Source organism: Bufo gargarizans, chromosome 1 (genome assembly GCF_014858855.1).
Source record: "Bufo gargarizans isolate SCDJY-AF-19 chromosome 1, ASM1485885v1, whole genome shotgun sequence".
NCBI classification, from domain to species: domain Eukaryota; kingdom Metazoa; phylum Chordata; class Amphibia; order Anura; family Bufonidae; genus Bufo; species Bufo gargarizans.
The window spans coordinates 296,624,816-296,651,732 of NC_058080.1; the positions used below are offsets into that span (position 1 = coordinate 296,624,816).

The 26,917-nt window shown below is 43.3% G+C and overlaps 1 protein-coding gene across 1 annotated transcript in view; it reads left to right on the forward strand.

The window, feature by feature from the left end:
• Nucleotides 1-26,917, forward strand: part of KCMF1 (potassium channel modulatory factor 1) — a 59,049-nt gene that overhangs the window by 14,829 nt on the left and 17,303 nt on the right. The window contains exon 2 of the mRNA XM_044304887.1: nucleotides 22,535-22,702. Coding sequence (XP_044160822.1) covers nucleotides 22,535-22,702 — 168 coding nt within the window. The remainder of the gene's footprint in view (nucleotides 1-22,534; nucleotides 22,703-26,917) is intronic.

Here is a 26,917-nt window from a genome sequence, read left to right on the forward strand (position 1 = left end):
TGACCCACAATGCAAGTCAATGGGGAGGGATCAGTTTTCTCTGACACAATAGAAAACGGATCTGTTCTCCATTGACTTATAATGGAGTTCATGACGGATCCGTCTTGGCCATGTTAAAGAAAATACAACCGGATCCGTTCATAACAGATGCAGATGGTTGTATTGTCAGTAACGGAAGCGTTTTTGATGAACCCTGCCGGATCAAGCAAAAACGCTAGTATGAAGGGCTTCTGCCTAGCAGTATTCCCAGTGACTTCAGTCACTAATGGGTGGTCTTTATAGAGCTCCCCTAGCCGTTCTATAGGACCCCATACTAATGCCAGTGATGTCACCAGGAACACTGCTAGATCAAAGCCTTCGTCTAGCAGTGTAATTTTTTAAACAAAAAATAAATAAAATAAATAAACAAACGCCTTGTGCTTATACTACGTAGGGCAAGGGAGAGCATGAAAGCATCTGCTGAAAAAGCCCTTGCCCAGCACAATTCATATCAGAGGGGCTGCCTGGGTGAAGGAAATATGTCTGGGTTCAGCTCTAAACCTGGAACAACCCCTTTAAATGTGATTTCACCATTTTCTATGGAGAAACTATAAAATAGTCTGCTAGAACACCGTTTTGTTTAAACTCATCCTGACAGTCACTTTTTTCTCTTTTGTTTTTACTCCCTGCCTTCCAAGAGCCGTAATATTTTTATTTTTCCCATAGCTGTATGTGTTTTTTTTTCAGGACAAGTTGTACTCTAATGGCACCATTTAATTTTCCATATGGTGTAGTGGAAAGCTGGAAAAAAAATCAGAATGGGGTGGAATTGGAAAAATACACAATTCTGTCATTGTTATAGTGGTGTTTTTTTTTTACTGTGTGTCACAGTAAAAGTGACATGTTAACTTTATTCTCTGGGTCCTGCTGATTACAAATGTATATTGTTTTTGTTGTGTTTTAATACTTTAAAAAAAAAGTTTAAAAAAGATGTACAAAATTTTTCTGTGTGTTCTGTAAAAAAGAAGAATCAATATCTGATTGGTGGGCGTCCAACTCCCAGAAGCTGTTTGACGAGATGAGTGGGGGCTCCGTGTAAATACAGTTGTTTGTTCCATTCAAGTGAACAGGGGAAGAAATTGTAAGAACACTGCAGCGCTGCAACAGGGAGACAGCATGCAGGTATCCATTGAAGAGGACGCAGATCTTGCATGTGCGCTGTGGCCTCTTCAAACAGCCGATTGGCAGGGTTTCCAGTAGTAGGACCCCCAGCGAGCTGATATTGGTGATGTCATCAATATAGGAAATCTGACTACCCCTTAAAGGGTTTCTGTCGCCTCTTTTTACTCTATAGAGATGCGGACATGCACTGCTAGATTTCCGCTAGCATGTCTGCAATATACCGGTCCAATAGGGCTGTGTGCTTTTATGTTTAAAAAATAATTTTAGAGATGTGTAAATCAGCCTGGTAAGGAGCCCAAGGGGCTGCACTAACCGTTCTCGAGCCCAGCCACGTCCCCCTGTGAAGGAGCCCAGCACCGCCTGTATCCAGGAATCTCCTACTTGCTTACAAAGTCAGATCGCCGCAATCTCGCGATGCGCGAGCTCGCGCATGCACAGTGCCAGCATAGTGTTCCTTCCCTGTGCTGGTATCGGCCTCAGGGTAGGAAATGCGCATGTGCAAGCTCGCGCACCGCAAGATTACGGTGATCTGACTTTGTGAGCAAGGAGGAGATTCCTGGATGCAGGCGGTGCTTGGCTCCTTCACAGGGGATGTGGCTGGGCTCCTGAACGGTTAGTACAGCCCACTGGGCTCCTTACCAGGCTGATTTACATATATATAAAATCATTTTTTTGCACTCAATAAAACCACACACAGCTATGGGACAGGTATATTGCCGCAATCTTGCCGTGCATGTCCGCATCTCTATAGGGTAAAAAGAGGCGACCGAATCCCTTTAAAGTGAATGGGTCTGGGCTGCAATGCCAAGCACAGCCTGTAGACGATGTGTGGCACTGATTCCCAGCTGATCGGTTGGGGTGCCAGGAGTAGGTCATCAATATCTGACACATGTACTGATTTGACTGGCAGCAGTGACTTGGGAAGTTGGCACTTCACACCCCCCAGGCAGGCTGGGACCGGGGGTATTTTCAGAGCGTGGACAACCCCTTTAAAATTCTTTTAAATGCTTTTAAAAATGCTTTCATTTCTCAAAAACAGACAAGCAAACAAGACTTATTCAATTATCAGATTATTTAAACAGACATGGTAAACGCTGTAAAAATAAAATAAATGACAGAATTGCTGTTTTTGTTTATCCCTCTTCACAAAAAAAGAAATAAAAAAGCAATCAAGCAGTCATATGTAGTCCATAATGGTTCCAATGAGAATGTGAAGTCATCCCGCCAAAAACAAGCCCTGCTACAACTTTATCAATCGGGAGATAAGGTTATGGCTCTTAGAATATGGTGACAAAGGTAGTGGAACAGTAATAACGGTAATCGTACTGGCCCACAGAAGTCAGAACCTAGTTCATGCCACAAGCTTAATGGAGCAAAATGTTGCGCAAAATTGGTTGCATAGTTGCTGTTTTTTTAATACATTTTTTTAGTTTGTTTTTATTGTACATCCCGCCCCCATATAGAGTTTAATTAAAGTTAAGCAAAAAGACATATGCTTTCAAAAATGGTGCTATTACAGAATACAACTCTTCCTGCAAAAAAACAAGTCCCATACAGCTGATGGAAAAATAAACAAGTTATGGCCCCAAAAAAGTTTCACACTGGCATTTATCTTTTCCGGCAGGGAAACAGCTTGCCTGATCCGTACTACAGTGTGCACACGTGGGCTTCCGGAAGTCCGCCCAGCCCCATTCACTATAATGGGGAGCGGCGTAGATCTGGCCGCAGCGCAGCAAATATGCAGAGGCTGCCAAACAAAAACTGCTGCGTGCAGTACTGATCTGGCAGACTGTTCCACTGCCGGAATGAGTGAGTGCCAGTGTGAAAGTAGCCTTACATACCATCATAAATCAATATAATGCTAGGAGGTCAGGACGGGAGTTGTCTCGTACTCGCGCTGCGAGTCCGGAGCGTGACACTCGCTCGTGTGAAACCAGTCTAACTCTATTTTGTAATTAATGTAATTCAGTTTTGCTGTGTGTGATTTCCTTTTTTTTCCCTTTACGGGAAGAAAATGCAGCCTACATGGACATATGTTGTTGGAAAACCCACATTTGTTTTTCTTTTGACTGCAACCAAAATGCAGCATCCTAACTGCAAGTGTTGTGTCCGTAATACAGGAGCAATAAAGTACCTATATGAAAGTGATGTCATGATTGCATTATATTAGGTTTAGGAATTTATTGTTAATTAGTTTGTAAATTGTATGCGGTAATTTCCAATACTTGCGTGCAAAAGTTGGGTGGTGCCTTCCAGAGGTTTGTGCGTTTCTTTAACACATGCAGCATTGAACGTAGACATGCGTTATGTATGAACTCCATACAGTTTTAGAAATTTTTGCAGACTATTTTTGCATAAGCACTAGAGGACAAATTTTAGTTGAGTTTGCTGCAAAGTTGCACGAAGGTGGTTGTGCGCATTAATCATTAGGTTATAGTTTTATACATGGGATGCTGTGTAGAGCTTAGGGCTCTTTCACACTTGCATTCTTTTCTTCCGGCATAGAGTTCCGTCGTCGGGGCTCTATGCCGGAAGAATCCTGATCAGTTTTATCCTAATGCATTCTGAATGGAGAGAAATCTATTCAGGATGCATCAGGATGTCTTCAGTTCAGGACCGGAACGTTTTTTGGCCGGAGAAAATACCGCAGCATGCTGCGCTTTTTGCTCCGGCCAAAAATCCTGAACACTTGCCGCAAGGCCGGATCCGGAATGAATGCCCATTGAAAGGCATTGATCCGGATCCGGCCTTAAGCTAAACGTCGTTTCGGCGCATTGCCGGATCCGACGTTTAGCTTTTTCTGAATGGTTACCATGGCTGCCAAGACCCTAAAGTCCTAGCAGCCATGGTAAAGTGTAGTGGGGAGCAGCATACTTACCGTCCGTGCGGCTCCCGGGGCGCTCCAGAGTGACGTCAGGGCGCCCCACGCGCATGGATGACGTCATCACATGGCACGTCATCCATGCGCATGGGGCGCTCTGACGTCACTCTGGAGCACCCCGGGAGCCGCACGGACTGTAAGTATACCGCTCCCTACTACTACTATGGCAACCAGGACTTTAATAGCGTCCTGGCTGCCATAGTAACACTGAACGCATTTTGAAGACAGATCCGTCTTCAAATGCTTTCAGTTCACTTGCGTTTTTCCGGATCCGGCGTGTAATTCCGGCAAATGGAGTACACGCCGGATCCGGACAACGCGAGTGTGAAAGAGCCCTTAGTAACGTGGGTGCGGTTTACAGTGTACAGTTTTAACAAATCGGTGGATGACAACCAAATATTACACGGCCCTTCTTTCAGTGTTTTAAGAGCACTTGTTCATTTATCCTTGAGTTTTGCACATCTCAATATATTACATTTGCATTGTTTTTATGTGTAAACCTCTGCTTGGATGTGAGTTTGGTGCATTTAAAAAAAATAATTTGTTTGTCACAAAGCATCATGAAGGTGGACATGGTTGTCAGCAGTCCGTTAAGACAGTTGCAATCATAAGTTTTAGGGATGAACGAATCGACTTCGGATGCTTAATCCAAAACCGATTCACATAAAACTTTGTTGTAATACTGTACGTAGCGGGCGCTCTGTACAGTATTAAAATGTATTGGCTCCGATGAGCCGAAGTTAACGAGACTTCGTGTAATAACTTTGTGAATGAATTATTACTGTAAAAAACTTTGATACTGAACTCCGGTTCGGTTCAAAGGTATGCTGGCTGTCTACTTTCAGAAAATATCTGGGTCTGAGGGTTTAGTATAACTTTATTTGGTAATTTAGGTTTTATTTGCGTATGTCAAAACTGCAAAAATTGTCCTGGCCACGAGCAAAATGTCCAAACGCCCCTGACAGTGGAAGGGTTAAGCTTACCTGTCATTTCAGGATGATAGGAACCCACTGATGTATCCTCCAGTTCTGTTGCGACTCTTTAGCTATATGCCTTTGGAGTAACATCTCCAGCAGGCTGTTCTGGCAAGGAGATGTCAAGGGGGCAGTGGCTTCCTTGCTTCAAGTCAAGGTAAGCACGCCCCCTAACCGTCCCTGCTTTTGTTAGATTGACAGCCTGTAGTGCGGCCGATATTTGCATAAGTCATGCGCAGCGCGCCGCTGGAACCCGGCTAAGAGCGGCGGCCATAGACGGGATCGCACCTTGCCAAGGAGCGCACTGCGCATGCGCGAGACTTATGCAATCCTGGCCTCACTGCAGGCTGTCAATCTAACAAAAGGGGGGACGGTTAGGGGGCGTGCTTACCTTGACCTAAAGCAAGGAAGCCGCTGCCCCCTTGACTTCAAGCTGGCCGGCAGGATAGCGCTGATGGCGCTTAAAACATTGTTTTTTGAACCTATGGAACATCAGACTAACGGATCAAACATATGATTAACAACAGACTGGGGGGTACTATGAGGTAATGCTGGCAGTTTTATATGCGTTTTTGAGGTGACAGGTTCCCTTTAAAATGATTTGCATATAATATCCACTGTGAAGGGGCTGATTTAGGATGGACACATTTCAAGGTCTTCATGAGAACCCAACAACTGATCTTTTACCACCTGTCTGTAGTAGCAGTAAACATTTTCTTACTTTGACATCTGCATCATTTTTATCCGTTTTGCTCTGGAACAGAGGTGGCCAACCCGTGGCTCTAGCTGTGGGGCCGGGAAGCAGTCGGGCTCACTCTCCACCCCATGCTCAGACCTCTCTTCCTGATCAGGCACTGGTGCTACTCTCTCCACCATGTCCTGATGCACCCAGTGTGAGTGCGTGTCTCCAATAGAACATGTCCTATTCTTGTCCATAATTGCCGACAAGAATAGGCAGTACTATGAGGGGTGTAGGCCGGGTGTATTGCGGATCCGCAATACACTACGGACGTGTGAATGGACCCTTAATCTCGTCCACTGTCACGGTTTCTTTCTGCATAGCAATACCCTGTCTCCATTTTTAGACACTTTTGCCTCCCACTAGAAAAAAAAAAAAAAAGGGGGATGAGGAGTTTAAAAATGCACCAGATTTATTAATGGCGAGTACAACCAGGATGTGGAATTGGAGATTTCTAGCAGCCTGAGCCAGTGTGTTGTGTGCATGCTGCCTGCCTGGTAGTACTGAATCTCCCTATACGGTGTTCTTTGGTGACCTCTGTTGCGTTTTTATTTAAAAAAAAAAATGCATCACACTCTGAATATATAAATATTATTTTTTGGGGGAAAAGCTAGATAAAACACAGTCCGCCATGAGGGTGCTATAGTGTGACACCCAGCCGAGAACTGAGCTGTAAAACTTGCGCGCAGCTTTTTTCTGGTTCTCTGCACAGTGACTGCAGTATACCATTACTCCTGTGTAATAAGCACATCACAAAGTCATGCTCAATAATGAATCGGTCTACAGCAGGGGTGCACAACCTTTTTTGGTCTGGGGGCCGCATTGTCACATCGCTCTATTTCAAGGGGCCGCAAATAAAAAAATGTTGATCGGCGCTCATCTGCCTATTACACAAGCCAGTGCAAAGTGACTGGGGAGGAAAGATCGCTACCACAGTCGTGCTGCAGATAATCGGACATCTTTCATCCTGATAAAATATGCAAATCAGCCGACAAATGAGCGATTCCTTGTTTATCGACTGATCAGCTGCCGATTTTACTTGCCAGATATAAGATATGAGCGCTCCTTATGAACAATTGTTCCCAGTAATTGTGCCAAATATCGTGCTGCAGCATAGCCCCGAAACCGAAGAGTTATACTTACCTGCTCCCCGCTGCTCCGGTCCTTCGAACTGCCCCCGCTGATTACACCTGGCAGTGCATGGACATGGTCATACACCACTCCAGCCAATGACTGGCTTAGGCCTCTTTCACACTTGCGTTGTCCGGATCCGGCGTGTACTCCACTTGCCGGAATTACACGCCGGATCCGGAAAAACGCAAGTGTACTGAAAGCATTTGAAGACGGATCAGTCTTCAAAATGCTTTCAGTGTTACTATGGCACCCAGGACGCTATTAAAGTCCTGGTTGCCATAGTAGTAGTGGGGAGCGGGGGAGCGGCATACTTACCATCCGTGCGGCTCCCGGGGCGCTCCAGAATGACGTCAGAGCGCCCCAGGCGCATAGATGACGTGTACATGCGATCACGTGATCCATGCGCTTGGGGCGCCCTGACGTCACTCTGGAGCGCCCCGGGAGCCGCACGGATGGTAAGTATGCTGCTCCCCGCTCCCCGCTACACTTTACCATGGCTGCCGGGACTTTAGCGTCCCGGCAGCCATGGTAACCATTGAGAAAAAGCTAAACGTCGCATCCGGCAATGCGCCGAAACGACGTTTAGCTTAAGGCCGGATCCGGATCAATGCCTTTCAATGGGCATTCATTCCGGATCCGGCCTTGCGGCAAGTGTTCCGGATTTTTGGCCGGAGCAAAAAGCGCAGCATGCTGCGCTATTTGCTGCGGCCAAAAAACGTTCCGTTCCGGAACGGAAGACATCCTGATGCATCCTGAAGGACGGACTGTCCATTCAGAATGCATTAGGAAAATCCTGATCAGTATTCTTCCGGCATAGAGCCCCGACGACGGAACTCTATGCCGGAAGACTATAACGCAGATGTGAAAGAGCCCTTAGGCGGTGATGTGGTCACAAGCAGCATGTCACTGCTGAAGCCAGTCAAGAAGCCTGCAAACAGAGCAGGAACCGGAAGATAGAGGCAGCACAGAGGACCAGAGCGGAGTAGAGCAGTTAATTATGAATTTTCTATTTCAGAGGCCATGCTGCAGGAACTTGTTAAAAATCATTTTTACCGGAAAAGTGGTGACATTTCCGTCCATCCTGCCTCCTATTGAAAAATCTGCATTTTCCTTCACTGCAGAGGACGGAGCTCACTGGTTATCACCATCTCCTGCCAATCCAGTTATAGGCGTCCTGCAGTAACCAGTAAGCACATTACCTTGCTAGTGGGGAAGGCGCCTATTGGTTAACACTTGAATGACCAGGCCCGAAAAGGCCTTAATGACCAGACACATTTTTGCAATTTAGCGCGCGTGGTGGTTCAAACGATTGTAACTATCTTATTTGTTGGACTACCAAGATCATTTTTACAACAATTTTTATTTGGGGGAAACTGTACAAAATATTTTTTTAAAGTATATATTTTTTCAAACTATAGCTCCTTATTCTTTAAATATGCAAACTGACACCAAAATAAATTATTATAATTAGTTCTCTATTTTGTGTATTTTGCTATATAATATAAAAAAGTTTCACGTGAATGGGGCGGTAATGGTGACAGTTTTGATTGGTGTGGGTGTTTTTTCTTTTATGTATATATTTTTTTTAACCATATATATTTCTGCTACAAGAGGTCATAAAAATACCTTGGGGGGACACTGTCACTTTTTTAAATTTTGCACTTTTTCATAAAAAGACTGGGGAGGGACAGTGAACACTCTTTTATTAAGCACTTTTCCTTTTTATTTTTATATATTTTTTTTATTTATTTATTTTTCAAAAAATTTAAAATTTTTAACTTTTTTTTAAATATATTTTTACCACATAATTTGTCCCCAAGAGGTCACTGAAAGACCTTTGGGAGATAATAAGTGACTTTTTTTGTACTATTTCCACTGTAACTCGAGCATCCAAAGGAGCCCCAGTTACAGGGAAACCAGCCTGCTGCGGAGGCTTTGTACCAGGGCAGCGCTCCTCTGTTCCAAAAACACCCAGGGATCACGTGATCGCTGGGTCTACACTGCAGAGCGCTCATAGAGGAGAAGGCAGAAGCGCTAATAAAGCGCTTCTGTCATCTTCTCGGCTTCCCTGCTCTCACTAATAGCCGGGGAGCCTTTCTGCTCCTGCTACAGTGCAGGAGAAAACCTGTGATCCATCTGCTGTGCGGCGCTCTGTGCAGAAACACAGCTGATTGCAGGATAAGCTGTGTTTCTGCCCAGCAGGGCGGGGGCCGCAAACCATGGCTCTGGGGGCCGCAGGTTGTGTGCACCCCTGGTCTACAGCATCATACACCTAATACTTTAGATGACAGACTGCACTTTGAGCAGAAATCTGTCCTTGCAGCCACTGTAGATGATAATTAGCAAAATTATTTCATAGAAATACTGGCCAAAACAGGTGAAATTAACAGTTTTTCAGTGTCTGTCTAATGTGAATGGGGCTGATTTCTAAATGAAACTTCTCAGGCTGTGTTCATTGGAGCCTCCCGTCGCTAAATCGGTCAAAAATACTGGAAAAAAATAGCTAAAATGTTGGACTCAATTATAGGAAATGGAGTCAATTTTGTGTCGTTAGTGTAATTAAGGGGGTATACACACGACCGTATGAATCGCGGAACTGCAAAAAGAAAAATTGCAGGCTGTCGCAAGCACAGGCATTATTTTGTTTGTACGTGTGCAGCCTGCTAAAATATTAGACTGTGTTGTATTTTACTTAGTGCTGCAGGCTTTTCCATAGGATTTATATCCTTCAGGAAGGTGTTTTGTGGCATTTTTGTGTTCTTTGACAAAAACCACTGTGGCCTGATGTTGCGTAAAAGTCTACAGTGAAATATAAAATGAACTTGCATACAAAGCCATCTGGTTTTTGGTATTTGTGTGACATTTTTGGGGTCGGTGTTAGGCCTCTTGCACACGAGAACCGGCCCGTGTGCACTCTGCATCACGGATGCGGACCCATTCACTTGAATAGGTCCGCAATCGCGGAGATGCGGAACGGAAGCATGGATCGGAACCCCACAGAAGCACTACTGCTATTTATTTATTTATTTTTTGAGGTGCGGACGGATCACGAACCCATTCAAGCAATTTGCGGTCCCCAATGCACAGAACGGATGTACAACGTTTGTGTGCAAGAGGCCTTAAGGCCCCTTGCAGACGAGCGTTCCTCCCGCAGCAAGTCCGCATCGCAGCTCCCACACTGAACTCCCAGCACTGACAGGGTCACATAGCATTATAGTGATTTATGATGCTGGGTTCACACGGGCGTTGCGGGAACATGCACGATTTTCCCCCTCGAGTGCAAAGACCCCAGACTTCACAGAAGTTCGTGTTTGGGTTCAGTATTCTGTAAATGTTATTATTTTTCCTGAATACAGAACCTGAGGGGTTAATTGTGGCGGATCACGGCGCACGTAATAGAGGCCAGGGATGGGATAAGGCTGGCACATGCCGGCTACGTTTGTATTCAGGCATATTAACTATATTCATTGGTGGCGCAGTGGCCACAGTCCCTCCCCTCCTCCTCCTCCTACTGTGTTCTCATTGGTGGTCAGCGGCAGCCGCACACAGTGGGGAGGGACTCTCTCCTTCTCCACTGTGCCGGCTCAGGAGAACATGGTGCGTGCCGAGAGCGGCGCATGCCATGTTCTACCGCGATATAAACAAAATCTCTATCGTTGGCCAAATTTATATAGTTTATATCGCATATAGTCTATATCGCCCTCCCCTACTTGGAGCCATTGGCTACTGAACTGAAAAAGTTAGTTGCCAAATTTAAATACATATAATTATAAATAAAAAAGACTTGGAGGAGAAGATGACAGTAGTGAGCCAGCTCTATATACAGCATACTTTCTGCCACAACTAGGAAACATAGGAGACTACAGCAACACATACCTCTTCCATCCATTGACATCTCCTGTCATGTAGATATTCTCTTTCCGCTTCTCCTTTGTTTGACCTAGACCTCCATGACAGATTCTTTCAGCCGTATCTAGGCTCTGCAGTGTTTGTTAGAAAAATTAAGAAGGCTAACATGTTTTTATTAGCCCCCCCCCCCCCCACATTTTCACAACCTCTCCACCTTGGTTTGCCAACAATGTCATCCTGCTGTCCCTCCCAGCCCTGTGCCCACTGTGCTCCCCAATGCCCCTGCTGAAAAAAGTGACCCCAGTAGACAGTGTCCCTATGGTGCCTCTGGCCATTATAATGCCCCCTAGAGTGCCATCCCCCAGTAATAATAATGTCTACTAAAATGCCCCCATTAATAATAATAAAACCCTATATTGTGCTATGTCCCTTATTATACCCCTGTAATAGAAATGCCCCTACAGTGCCTCCAGCATTAATATCTCCTCTTTTACCCCAGGTAAAAATGCCACTATAGTGCCCCTAGTAGTAGTGCCCATTTACAAAAGAATCCTGCTATAGTGCCCCAGGATTAAAGCCTGAAGCCTATTAGGGTGATCGGCGGTGGGGCAGAGTACTATCATCTCCTGTGCCCCGCCGCAGTATTGAACTGCAGCGGCGGGTCTAGTCGCAAATGGCGACAAGACTAAAAAGTCTTGTCGCCATTTGTAAATTCTAAGTCTCATTGCTGACCATTTTGGTCGCCATCTGGAGTATTGCTATGGCCTGCATAATGGAGCCATCCAGTTTCCGTTATGCAGGAGAGGACTTTCCTGCATAATGGAAAACGGCACAGATGCGTTTTGCAGCCCATAGACTTCTATTATCACGGAATAAATAACGGAATGCCTCTAAAGGCATTCCGTTATGCATTCCATCATAGAATTGCATTATGGTCCGTGGTAATGGAATCCATAACACAATTCACTTTTTACCACCAAACGAAGTGTGAACGAATTTCAAAATATGAAATTCGCTCATCTCTAGTGGTAACGCAAATATGAATTACTGCTAATTGCTGTGATTCACTTGTACCTGCTTTGGTTTTAAACTTGCAAGTACAGGTGTAGCACAGCGATTAGTAGTAAACCGTGTGTGATTACCAGAGCTTGGGAACAACATATAATGGCACTCTTTGTACCTGATTTAGGATATGGTCACGCCTCTGTTTAACTGCCAGAGTTCACAGGATACTGCTGTTGACTATTAACTATATTGGGATCTGGCCACTTTCCAGTAAAATGCCAATTTTTAACATGTAACAATTTTTGTCTGGCTGTAAAACTGGCATGTGTGCCAAAAAGCAGCCAGATCTCTGCTGGATCCAATTTTAGTCAATGGGGTCTGTCAATGAATGGTGAGATCTCAGGCTGTAAGTGAGCACAGGCTACAAGGCTAATGGATATTATTCAATAAGGCAAGAGGTGTTGATAATTACCCTTTAAAAAAAAAACTGTCTTGTTTTCATCAAAAATTCAATTTTAGCATATGTTACTGCTGCAGCAGCGTTATGCATAAAGCAAAATAAAGTTTATTCACATACCAGTGTTTTCCTTGAGTTTCTCCCTTCGTTGCAGCTGTATAAACATTTACAATATGGGGACCTTCTCAAGATGGCTCCTCTGCCAGTTCTGAGGCCAAAACTGCTTTCCCTCACTTCCCATACACACTTGCTGTAGCCAGCAGCTTCCTGCCAGCCAATCAGATTGGATTACTGAGAGACACGCCTCCTCACTCTGAAGCCTAATGCAGGCATGCAGTGCGAAGGACCGCCTCTCCGTCTTCCTAGCCAGAGACAGATGAGCCATAGCAACGGTCTTTTAAGGGAGCAGTGGAGAGGGACAGGAGACATTAATGAAAGCTAAAAGCATAGATCTGTTCAGTGTAAGTAAAATACAAAACAGAACCCTATATAGGGTACTGTACTGTATTAAACAGACATCAGACCCACTGGATCTTTAAGAACCAAGTGGGTCTGGGTCCAAAAAAAAAAAAAAGTTAAGAAAAAACACACTTATCACTGAATAAAAATAAATAAAAATACACTACACATATTGGGTATCGCCGCGTCTGTAACGACCTGATCTTTAAAACGGTAATGTTACTTTCCCCGCACGGTGAACGCCATAAAAAAAAAAAAAAAAAACTATGAGAAAATTTAAATTTTGCCCACCTTACTTCCCAAAAAATGTAATAAAAGTGATCAAAAAAGTTGCATGTATGCCAAAATAGTACCAATCAAACAGTCATCTCATCCCGCAAAAATCATACCCTACCCAAGATAATCGCTGAAAAAACTATGGCTCTTAGGCTATGGAAACACTAAAACATGATTTTTTTTTTTTTGTTTCAAAAATGAAATCATTGTGTAAAACTGAGACCCTACTCAAGATAATCGCCCAAAAACTGAAAAAACTATAGCTCTTAGACTATGGAGACACTAAAACATTTTTTGGGTTTTAAAAATGGTCATTGTATAAAACTTACATAAATTAAAAAAATTGTATACATATTGGGTATCTCCGCGACAACCTGCTCTATAAAATTACCACATTATCTAACCTGTCAGATGAATGTTGTAAATAACAAAAAAAAAAGTGCCAAAAAAGCTATTTCTTGTTACCTTGCCGCACAAAAAGTGTAATATAGAGCATCCGAAAATCATATGTACCCTAAGCTAGTACCAACAAAACTGCCACCCTATCCCATAGTTTCTAAAATGGGGTCACTTTTTTGGAGTTTCTACTCTAGGGGTGCATCAGGGGGGGGGCTTCAAATGGGACATGGTGTAAAAAAAAAAAACAGTCCAGCAAAATCTGCCTTCCAAAAACCGTATGGCATTCCTTTCCTTCTGCACCCTGCCGTGTGCCCGTACAGCGGTTTACGACCACATATGGGGTGTTTCTGTAAACTACAGAATTAGGGCCATAAATAATGAGTTTTGTTTGGCTGTTAACCCTTGCTTTGTAACTGGGAAAAAAAATATTAAAATGGAAAATCTGCCAAAAAAGTGAAATTTTGAAATTGTATCTCTATTTTCCATTTAATCTTGTGCAACACCTAAAGGGTTAACAAAGTTTGTAAAATCAGTTTTGAATACCTTGAAGGGTGTAGTTTCTTAGATGGGGTCACTTTTATGAAGTTTCTACTCTAGGGGTGCCTCAGGGGGCCTTCAAATGGGACATGGTGTAAAAATAACCAGTCCAGCAAAATCTGGCTTCCAAAAACCATACGGCGCACCTTTCACTCTACGCCCCGCTGTGTGGCCGTACAGTAGTTTACGGCCACATATGGGGTGTTTCTGTAAACGGCAGAGTCAGGGCAATAAAGACCCAGTCTTGTTTGGCTGTTAACCCTTGCTTTGTTAGTGGAAAAAATGGGTTAAAATGGAAAATTAGGCAAAAAAATGAAATTCTCAAATTTCATCCCCATATGCCAATAACTCTTGTGCAACACCTAAAGGGTTAACAAAGTTTGTAAAATCAGTTTTGAATACCTTGAGGGGTGTAGTTTATAGAATGGGGCGGTTTCTATTATGTGAGCCTCACAAAGTGACTTCAGACCTGTAGTGGTCCCTAAAAATTGGGTTTTTGTAAATTTCTGAAACATTTCAAGATTTGTTTCTAAACTTCTAAGCCTTGTAACGTCCCCAAAAAATAAAATATCATTCCCAAAATAATTCAAACATGAAGTAGACCTTTGGGGAATGTAAAGTCATCACGGTTTTTGGGGGTATTACTATGTAGTACAGAAGTAGAGAAACTGAAACTTTGAAATTTGCACATTTTTCCAAATTTTTGGTAAATTTGGTATTTTTTCATGCAAATTTTTATTTATTTTTTTACTTCATTTTACCAGTGTCATGAAGTACAATATGTGACGAAAAAACAATCTCAGAATGGCCTGGATAAGTCAAAGTGTTTTAAAGTTATGAGCACTTAAAGTGACACTGGTCAGATTTGCAAAAAATGGCCAAGTCCTTAAGGTGAAATAGGGCTGAGTCCTTAAGGGGTTAAACAATTGAATTTTTTTTTTTTTTTATGTAATGTACTGGTATATTATAATTTGGAATGAGCGAATTTCTTGTTATGAAATTAGTTTGCGTTTCGTTTGGTGGTAAAAGGTGAATTGCGTTATGGATTCTGTTACCTCGGACCATAACGCAATACTATGACAGAATGTATAATGGAATGCCTTTAGAGGCGTTATACATTCCGTCATAGTATTGCGTTATGACGCAATTCAGATTTTACCACTAAACGAATTTCAAAATATGAAATTCGCTCATCTCTAATTATAATAGAATCCATATTTGCTGTTTCGGCATTGTAAACAATCTACTACACACGGTGTTGGGTTATGTATATATAAATACATTGATGTAACCCCTTGAGCAGTCATTACATAAAAAATAATAGACCAGTACTTGGACAGGGCCCCAAATTTTTTTTGCACCATTGTAGGCCAAGCACTGGTTTTACGGTGGTAGAAGTCACATACAGCCATGTAGCCTTCTACTAGTGAGAGACCTGGAGATTTGTGACTGTTTGCTGCCCGGACTTGTTTCCTTACTCCTAGAAGTCTTCAGAGCTATTATTACTATAGCATGCTCTTTTGTCTTACCATGTTGTGGGCTGCTTGTTTCCATGGTCTTGCTGAAACAGACTCTTTCCCTTCTACCTGCTGGTCAGTGTCCAGGGCTCCATCAGATGTTTCATGTGCAGGATATCTAAGGGTGAATAAGCCTCAAAATACACAAATGGGTAGTATACTTGCTGGTGTTTTTGATTTTACTGCGTGGCAATTTTTCCCCCATAACTTTTCAAAATGTTTCAATCAATGTAGCTGTGTGATGACTTGTTTTATTGGCAAATGTTATAGTTCTGTAATGGTACAATTTTGGGGCATTTTAATAGGAACAAAGATGGAACAAGAAAACAGCAACCACCATTTTTTGGGGCTTCATATTTCTGGCATTCACCATGCGGTATAAATCACATTAGGCTACTTTCACACTGTCGTTTCGGCTTTCAGTTTGTGAGATCCGTTCAGGGCTCTCACAAATGGTCCAAAACAGATCAGTTTTGCCCTATTGCATTCTGAATGGAAAAGGATCAGCTCAGAATGCATCAGTTTGCCTCTGATCAGTCTCCATTCCGCTCTGGAGGTGGACACCAAAACGCTGCATGCTGCGTTTTGCTGTCCGCCTGACGAAGCAGAGCCAAACGGCTCCGTCCTGGCACACAATGCAAGTCAATGGGGACGGATCAGTTTTTTCTGACAGTCTGGCACAATAGAAAATGGATCTGTCCCCCATTGACTTTCAATGGTGTTCAAGACGGATCCGTCATGGCTATAGGAGACATAATACATCAAGCGCTGTGTATACAGCTGAGGAAGCGATCTGCTGCTTCCTGTCTCGGCCTGGTGATCATGTGACCGCCGGGGACGGGAGAGTGCAGGAGTTGACGGGTCTTGCATAGACCACGAGCAGCCCTGCACTGAGGCTGTATAGTATAGTATTATGCTGTACAGACTCTCTGGGAAGGGGTGTATTTCCACTACTATGTCAGCCCCAGTTACAGGAGAAATCTATAGTAAACAAAAAATGAAGTTAAAAGTCCCCCAGAGGTTTTGTATGACCTCATAAAAAAAAAAAGTTTCACATAAAAAAATATATATAATTCCCCCCCCCCCAAATCCGTTATTTAAAATTTTTTATATAGAAGGAAAAAAGAAAATGGACATATTTGGTATCACCGCGTTCGCAACGACCGGCTCTATAATACATTTTGAGCTCACCTCCCAAAAAACTAAATGTTAATCAATCAAAAAGTACCCCAAAATGGTAGAAATAAAAACGTCACCTCATCCCACAAAAAAATTAGACCCCACACAAGACCATAGTCACAAAAAATAAATAAATATGGCTCTATGAAAATTGCAACACAAAAATTTCTAAAATGCTCTTATTGTGTAAAATGTAAAAAAATACAATAAAGACATATTTGATATCGCCGCTTCTGTAACAAGTGAACGTGTTAAAAACCCCAAAACAAATACCATATTTTTACCCGATAAGACGCACCTAGGTTTTAGAGGAGAATAATAAGAAAAAAGTTTTTTTTATTAGATTTCAGGTCAGACCAGCAGTCAGAACCCCAATGTTAATCAGACCTCAGCTCACAGCGCCTATCAGACGCCCAATGTTAATAAGACCCTAGTAAGACCTCAGATCAGACCCCAATCAGACCTTAGATGAGAGCCCCATGCCTGTCATCAGCCCCCGTAGGCGCCCCCATTGCCTGTTAGCATTACCCATGCCACATAAAACTTAAAATAAAAAACCCACTTGCCTCTCCTGCTCCTGGACGCTGACGCTCCTCACCGTTCACACTCGGTCTTCCTCCACCTCCTCCTCCGTCTGCTGTGTTGTGAACTGGCGCGCACAGCATCAGGTCACAGCGTGCCCTCGCACTGTGCGCCTCATTCACAGCCGAAGACGGGTCCTCCGGTACTAATTAGCGCTAATTGAAGCTCTCATTAGCATTCGCCCCATAAGATGCAGGGGCATTTCCCCCCCACTTTTGGGGGGGCAGGTTGGGGGGTGCGTCTTATGGGGCGTAAAAATGATGCCAAAACTTTTTTTTATTTTTTTGTCACCTCACAAAAAACATATCAATCAATCAAAAAGTCATATGTACCCGAAAATGGTAGCAATAAAAATGTCCCCTTGTCCCGCAAAAAACAAGCCCTTACAAAAAATATGGCTTGAAGAAAATAGCAACACAAAAACAATGTGTAGAGAAAAAAAAATAAAAATACGTATTTGGTATCGTTGTGTCCATAATGACCGAATCTATAAAAATATCACATGATCTGCCCCATCAAGTGAGCGGTGTAAAAAAAAATCTTAAAAAATTACGCCAAACAGCTTTTTTGTGACTTCACATTCTAAAAATTAGATAAAAAGCAACCAGAAAGCCAAATGTACCCCAAAATGGTGCCAATAAAAACTACAGCTTGTCTCACACAAAATAAGCCCTCACGCAGCTCATTCAACTAAAAATAAAGTTATTGCTCTTAAAAACCATGACAGAAAATTCCATGTTAGAAAATCCAGATGCTGCTCCTTCCCTTCTGAGCCCTGGCATATTTCCAAATAACAGTTTACAACCACAATTGGGGTGTTACTGTATTCAGGAGAAAGTGGGTAGCAAATTGGGGGGAGAGAATATTCTCCTGTTATCTTGTGTAAAAACAAAGAAAGCCTAAAAGCACCATGGGCCTAAAGCACCATTTTCTTGTAAATAAATGTAATTTTTCATTTTCACACCCAAGTATTAAAAATTCTATGAAACAGTTGTTGTGAAGTGCTCGCTACACCCCTTAAAAATTCCTTGGGTGGTGTAGTTTACAAAATGTGGTGACTTTTCGGGGGTTTTCACTTTGGGGTTATCTCAGGCCTTTTCAAATGCAACATGGTGCCCAAAGACCATTTGAGCAAAATCTGCCCTCTAAAAACCATATGGCGCTCCTTGCCTTCTGTACCATCATGTGCCCAAACTGCGGTATACAACCACACATGGGGTGTTTCTGCAAACTGCAGAATCAAGGAAATAAATTTTGAGGTTTGTTTGGTTGTTAACCCTTGATGTGTTCCAGGAAAAAAAAATATTAAAATGGAAAATCTGCAAAAAAAGTGACATTTTGAAATTTTACCTCTATTTTGCTTTAATTCCTGTGGAATACCTAAAGGGTTAACAACATTTCTAAAACCAGTTTTGAATAGTTTGAGGGGTGTCCCTTCTAAAATAGGGTCATTTATGGGTTGGTTCTATTATGTAAGCCCCACAAAGTGACTTCAGAACTGTGGTCCTTTTAAAAAGTGGGCTTGCGAAGTTTTCTTAGAATTTTAGAAGCAATTCTTAAAATTAAGCCTTCTAACGTTCTAAAAAAATAAAATTTGAGTTTTTCAAATTTTTTCATAAAAAAAGAAAGAAATATATTGACTCTAATTTATGACTATCATGAAGTACACTGTGTCACGAGAGAACAATCTCAGAATGGCTTGGATAAGTAAGTGTTCCAAAGTTATTACCACATTAAGTGACAGGTGTTAGATTTACAAAATTAGGGCCGGTCTGGAAGTGTTTAAAAAAAAAAAAAAAGTCACATTTTAAAAGTGGCGAGCATCTTTTGATATGAGGGGAAACAAATTACTACTTTTGATTTATGTTATTTATTTTTATTTTTTGTTGTTGAAAATTATGCATTTATTGATAAATGTCCCCCAATATGTTACCAATGCAGCTGCACAGGTTTGGCATGTGTGAAAACCGGGTAACAACTTCTGCAGAGATGTCATGGAGGCTTAACTTTGTACATACATCCTTTATACACCACATCCATAAATATAATATCAGGACATCTGTGGGTATATACTATAGATGTAGTGTGGTCTTCAGCATACCTCCACATTAGGCATGAGTGAATCGGTTCATCTCGTCAACAGAGTTCTACACCTTTGGGGGTCTAATCCTTTGCAATGCAGTCCAATACTTCTGTATTGGAATGCATTGCCTGTATGAGTAATACTGTGTGTTACTCATACATATTCCGGGGCCTGTGAGATCCTTCTTTGGCAGCAATAACTTCAACCAAACATTTCCTGTAGTTGCAGATCAGACGTGCAAAACGGTCAGGAGTAATTCTTGACCATTCCTCTTTACAGAACTGTTTCAGTTCAGCAATATTCTTGGGATGTCTGGTGTGAATCGCTTTCTTGAGGTCATGCCACAGCATCTCAATCGGGTTGCGGTCAGGACTCTGACTAGGCCACTCCAGAAGAGGTATTTTCTTCTGTTTTTAAGCTATTTTATTTACTTCTATGCTTTTGGGTCGTTGTCCTGTTGCAACACCCATCTTCTGTTGAGCTTCAGCTGGTGGACAGAGTTAAGTTGTCCTGCAAAATGTCTTGATAAACTTGGGAATTCATTTTTCCTTCGATGATGGCAATCCATCCAGGCCCTGACACAGCAAAGCAGCCCCAAACCATGATGCCCCCACCACCATACTTCACAGTTGGGATGAGGTTTTGATGTTGGTGTGCTGTGCCTCTTTTTCTCCACACATAGTGTTGTGCGTTTCTTCCAAACAACTCAACTTTGGTTTCATCTGTCCACAGAATATTTTGCCAGTCCTGCTGTGGAACATCCAGGTGCTCTTGTGCAAACTGTAAACGTGCAGCAATGTGTTTTTTTTTATTTTTTTGGGGACAGCAGTGGTATCCTCCCATGAATTCCGTTCTTGTTTAGTGTTTTACGTATCGTAGATTCGCTAACAGGGATGTTAGCATATGCCAGAGAGACTGTTGTAAGTCTTTAGCTGACACTCTAGGATTCTTCTTCACCTCATTGAGCAGTCTGCGCTCTGGTCTTGCAGTTATCTTTACGGGGCGGCCATCCTAGGGAGAGTAGCAGCAGTGCTGAACCTTCTCCATTTATAGACAATTTGTCTTACTGTGGACTGATGAACAGCAAGGCTTTTGGAGATACTTTTATAACCCTTTCCAGCTTTATGCAAGTCAATAATTCTTAATCGTAGGTCTTCTGAGAGCTCTTGTATGCGAGGCACCATTCACATCAGGCAAGGCTTCTTGTGAAAAGCAAACCCAGAACTGGTGTGTGTGTGTGTGTTTTTTATAGGGCAGGGCAGCTGTAACCAACACCTCCAATCTCATCTCATCTCATTGATTGGACTCCAGTTGGCTGACACCTCACTCCAATTAGCTCTTGTCATTAGTCTAGGGGTTCACATACTTTTCCCGCCTGCACTGTGAATGTTTACATGGTGTTCAATAAAAACATGGTAACATTTAATTCTTTGTGTGTTATTAGTTTAAGCAGACTGTGATTGTCTATTGTTGTGACTTAGATGAAGATCAGATCACATTTTATGACCAATTTGTGCAGAAATCCATATCATTCCAAAGGGTTCACATACTTTTTCTTGCAACTGTATGCATCCACTGTGGCATGTACTATGGCACTATGGTTGGCACTGTTACTACATTTTTTTCTATACTTTTGGTAACTAGAAAGTTCCTTCCAACAAAATGGCCACTCTCATTATGTAGGCAAAATGTATGTAGACTAAATCCAGCCACCTTCTCCTAAACTTCGTGGCTCACGTACACAAGCATCAGAGTGGGGGGAAAACGGCTGAAACCTAAGAGATGAATACTCAGCTTTTTTATTTACTATTTCGTTTTTTCTAAGGGGAGCAGGATTGCATCCTTTCTCCCCATTCCTGTCTGGCTGCTCAGCCGTGACAGCATCGTGACCGTCTATTGTAGAGCAGAGTTCCTACTATACAGTACGTTAGGCTGCAGCGTTTGTACATGAGATCTGAAGACAGCACATCTCAGCAGTCTAAAGTTGATGCAGCGCTTGGGTGCAGTATAGAGCGTCCCCATCCCCTATTCAAATGTAGAAGCAGAGGCAGAAATTAGGAAAAGAACAAACCATTCCAGTCACGTTCTAGGATGGGTTGCTGGAGGCCATGATGGAGAATTCATTTAATTTATTTTTACCACACAGAAACCAGCATTAAAAGTATGTGGAAAAACAATAAAAGAATTCCCCCTTGTGGATAATACAACTCATCCTGCAAATAACAAGCTGCCATACAGCTACATCAAAGGGTTATGGCTCTCGGAATGCAACAAGGTTTAAAAAAAACTGCTTGGTCTAGGGCCCAAAATAGACCACAACGTAAAGCCAGTGCGACCACCTCGGTGAGGTGGACGGAGAAATAAGGAGAATAACAAACAGCAGGTGGCGCTATAAAAATACATTTTCTCGGATAGCTCAGTGGTCATACAAATTTTTTTTTTAATATGCATTTACAAAAGTATTTACATCCAGGTGCTGGTTTTAAAAATGTAGATTATTTTCCATGGGACAAACCCTTTAAATGGGCTTGTGAGAAAATAATAATAAACAGCTGAATGTTAGAAAACAAAACCTAAAGATTACTCGCCTCTTCTTTACCCTTGGCGATCCAGCATAGAAGCTTCAGAGCTTTTACCCTTGATCACCAGGGAAAAGAAGGTAAGTAGTCATGAAGGGTTAGTATTGAGCTTTCATAAATGCATTGTGTGTACCCTGTTAAAAAAAAAAAAAGTAAAGAGAATTGCATTATAAACATATTTTAGTCCTGTTTATATATATTTTTTATGCTGCCAGTGTATTAGTTTCCCCAGGGAAGAGAGAAATGATTCTGCGGTTTTGGGACATATTGCTCAGTTGGGCAACTTCCAGGCTGCTGAATATACTCCGTCGTAACACCATATGTCATGTACCATCCCTGTTTTGCCAGTGCCACTATTTTGATTAACGAGGCCATTGATGACATAAATCCAAGTATTCAGATTGTTCTTTTACAGATTTATTGCCTACCATGCAGAGGAGACGACATTCTTGACAGGTGGCATCACGTGTGTGGCTCTCTCCATTATAGTTTCTGCTCAGGTGTGTCCCTAATGCCCATAAACTATAATGGAAATATCTGCAGTCTGGAGCACAGTATAACTGATAAAGGGACCCCCAATCTCTTGATAGGTGGGAGTCGCACTTTGGAGGTAGCAGCTGTCCTCTTTTATGAGAAAGGGACAACCCCCAAGGGTTGCTTTTGACCCTCCATTTAGTTATGTTCTTAATCGCCTTACCTAACCCAGTTATTTCTGTTCCATAGGTGTCAGCTGCGATGCATGTTTAAAAGGAAACTTCAGAGGCCGACGATACAAGTGCTTAATTTGCTACGACTACGACTTGTGTGCATCCTGCTATGAAAGTGGCGCAACAACGACAAGGCACACAACTGACCATCCAATGCAGTGCATATTGACAAGGGTAGACTTTGGTAAGTAAGAGTCCTTTTTTGGTTCATATTTAGATTTTTATTTCCATAGAAGAAAGCACGTTTAAAGGGGCTGTAAGGCTGAACCCCACTAAGTCTATTTATTATTATTATTTTTTTAATTATTGGTGTTTTTAATATTAACCACCTCCGGACCGCCTAACGCACATGTGCGTTCCGGAGGTGGCAGGGCTGCGCACAGTCACGCATATACGCGTCATCTCGCGAGACGCGAGATGACGCGAGTATGCGCCCGCGCAGTTCGCGCCGGCATTTCATCGAGAGGTATTTCGTCAGCAACCTGCCAGCCAATGATCGTGGCTGGCAGGTTGCTGATTTTTAAAAAATCCAATCAAAGTGCCAGATAGCAGATCATATTTGTAAATATGATCTGTTATATGGCTGCCTGCTCCTCTGCTGGTTCTTTTCGTCGGTTGGATCCAGCAGAGGAGCAGGCTTCACAGTGAGTACACCAAACACTACACTATAGCCCCTGATCACCCCCCTGAACCCCAATTAACCCTTTGATCACCCCTGTCAATCACAAGTGAAAATAAAAAAGTGATCAGTGCAAACTGTCACTTTTTTTTTTCACTGTTATTGACCGTTAGGTTTTAGGTATAGTTTAGGTCCCTTGGTTAGGTAGTTAGCGATCAGTTAGCGCCCAGCCCACCGCACCGCAGTCCGTTATTCGCTGATTAGCGTATCGCTAATCAGCATTTGTACTTTTATAGTATCTGGAAGTGATCAAAACTGATCACGGTCAGATCTATAATAGTACTAGTGTCACTTTAGCTCGCCCTCCACCCAAAACGCAGTGTTTGCCCGATCAGGCCTGATCGGTCGCCCACACGTGCGTTCGCCCACACCCGCCCCACCGCAGTGACAAAAAAAAAATTTTTTTTTGATCACTGCACATTCACTTTACACGCACTGCGGCGATAAAAAAATCAGTTTTGATATTTTTTATCAACCGCAGCGGCCTCCGGTACTTCGCTAGCCTCCCCTTTGTAAGACAGGCTTGCTTTTTTTTTCTTGGGTAGTCTCAGGGAATACCCCTAAATTTAGTTGCCCACATGTCAAACAGGGGGTATTCCTCTGAAGAGGCCTACAGGCTTCTGACCCAGTCGGATGAGGAGTGGGAACCCTCATCTGATGAATCCAGCGGGTCAGAATACGAACCTGTAGAAAGCAGTGGCTCTCTGACCCAAAGTTCGGACGAGGAGGCTGAGGTCCCTGATACCACCAGGCGTACCCGGCCCCGTGTCGCTAGACCGCAGGTTGCGCAGGATCCGCTTCAAGAGCAGCAGAGTGGGGCTGGTGCTGTCGGATTACGTGGTGAGGCATACACCAGCAGCCCAGCCCTCCCTGGACCTAGTACCAGCACTGCCGTACAACCTGGTGAAGTAGCGAGCACCAGAAGGGCAGTTGAAGCTGGTACGGTGGCACGTGCAGTAGTGACCCCGTCGCAGCCACCGCAAAGACGTGCCCGTAGAGCCCCTAGAATCCCAGAGGTGCTGGCAAACCCTGATTGGCAGTCCCCAACTTCAGCCGCACCTGTAGTTTTCCCTTTCACTGCCCAGTCTGGAGTTCGGGTTGAGACGGCTCAGATCGGTTCGGCCCTGGGATTTTTTGAGCTGTTCTTGACTGCGGAGCTTTTAGACATAGTTGTGGCCGAAACAAACAGGTATGCCACACAATTTATCACCGCTAACCCGGGAAGCTTTTATGCCCAGCCTTTCCGGTGGAAACCAGTCCAAGTTTCCGAACTTAAAACTTTTCTGGGCCTCCTCCTCAACATGGGCCTGACAAAAAAACATGAATTGCGGTCATATTGGTCCACGAACCCGATTCATCACATGCCCATGTTCTCTGCTGCCATGTCCAGGGCACGTTTTGAGGCCATCCTGCGGTTCCTGCACTTTAGTGACAACACCGCCTCCCGTCCCAGGGGCCACCCTGCTTTTGACCGGCTCCACAAAATTCGGCCCCTCCATAGACCATTTCAACCAGAAATTTGCAGATATTTATACCCCAGAGCAAAACATCTGCATAGACGAGTCCCTGATACATTTTACCGGGCGCCTTGGCTTCAAACAATACATCCCAAGCAAGCGCGCCCGGTATGGGGTCAAATTGTATAAGCTCTGTGAAAGGGCCACAGGCTATACCCACAAATTTCGGGTCTATGAGGGAAAAGATCAGACCCTGGAGCCGGTCGGTTGCCCTGACTACCTGGGGAGCAGTGGGAAGACAGTTTGGGACTTGGTGTCACCCTTATTCGGCAAGGGGTACCATCTTTATGTGGACAATTTTTACACAAGTGTGGCCCTCTTTAGGCATTTGTTTCTAGAACGGATTGGCGCCTGTGGTACCGCGCGAACTAGTCGCGCGGGCTTCCCCCAACGGCTCGTTACCACCCGTCTTGCAAGGGGGCAGAGGGCTGCATTGTGTAACGAAGAACTGCTCGCGGTGAAATGGAGAGACAAGCGTGACGTTTACATGCTCTCCTCCATTCACGCAGACACGACAATACAAATTGAGCGAGCAACCCGTGTCATTGAAAAGCCCCTCTCAGTCCACGACTATAACCTCCACATGGGAGGGGTCGACTTCAATGACCAGATGTTGTCTCCGTATTTAGTTTCCCGACGCACCAGACGCTGGTATAAGAAGGTGTCTGTATATTTAATTCAATTGGCTCTGTACAATAGTTTTGTTCTCTACAGTAAGGCTGGGAGAACTGGATCCTTCCTCAAATTTCAGGAAGAGATCATCGAGAACCTCCTGTATCCAGGAGGTTCCGTGGCCCCAACCACCAGTGTAGTTAGCCGTCTACACGAGCGACATTTCCCCAATGTCGTTCCTGGTACCTCAACCCAACAGTCACCCCGAAAAAGATGTTGTGTCTGTAGCAGGAGTGGAATAAGGCGTGACACCCGCTATTTCTGTCCTGACTGTCCGGACCACCCTGCCCTATGCTTTGGAGAGTGTTTCCGGAAGTACCACTCACAGGTACACTATTAGCATAGGGATCATCTCACCAGGACAGGCACACAGGGCTATTAGGGCCCATTCACTCACTGCTGCTGCAAACGTCTCCTTTCACATGGGACAAAGTGCATAACGCACTTCGCCACATCTTTGGGCGATTTGCGCTTTGCACATTGACCCATGGGGAAGGAGAGGTTTGTTCTATAAAGGTAAAAAAACAAAAAAAAAAAAAAAAACAGGTAAGCAAACAGGTTAATGTTTAGTTCCAAAAGTTAAAGTTACATGTTCTGTTCCAAAGTTAATAAAAGTATTGCGTTGTGGCCTGTTTTTTTCTTTTTTTTTTTTTTTTGTCTTTTTACCTTCCAGGTGGACCAACCGATCTACTAGCTGCAGCACCGATGTGCATTCTGACAGAAGCATTGCGCTGCTGTCAGATTACACGCAAGTCGGTGTATGCGGCGCTGCAAGACGGGATTTTCTCCTCTGCAGTGACAGATACGTTTGCCGAGGCATACGAGCTGAGGAGGAGGCGGCGTTCCTATGCTTTGGCAAGCACTTTGTATGTATGTATGTATGTATGTGTGTATATATATATATATATATATATATATATATATATATATATATATATATATATATATATAAATAAATAATATAAAATAAAAAATCCCGGCAATGATTTATTCATCCACATCGATTGATGCGAATGGAGAAATCTGGTTTGCCAGGGCATACGAGCTAAGTGGGTATGGATGTTGGGCGGAGCTCCTATGTCCTGGCAGACGCCTTTCCCCTCCATTTTTTTTTTTTTTGGCAGAGATTTTTTCATCCACATTGATCGATGCGAATGAAGAAATCTGTGCCGTTCATTTTTTTCTTTCAGCCCAGAGGCTGAACGGAAAAAAAAATCTCATTACCTGTATGCTCAATATAAGGAGAATAGCAGAAACTCCTAATGCTGGCCATACATGTAATGATTGCGGAGACCCGCAAATGCCAGGGCAGTACAAACACCCCACAACTGACCCCATTTTGGAAAGAAGACACCCCAAGGTATTTGCTGAGGGGCATATTGAGTCCATGAAAGATTGAAATTTTTGTCCTAAGTTAGCGGAAAGTGAGACTTTGTGAGAAAAAACAAAAAAAAATCAATTTCCGCTAACTTATGCGAAAAAAAAAAATTTCTTTGAACTTGCCAGGCCCCTCATTGGATACCTTGGGGTG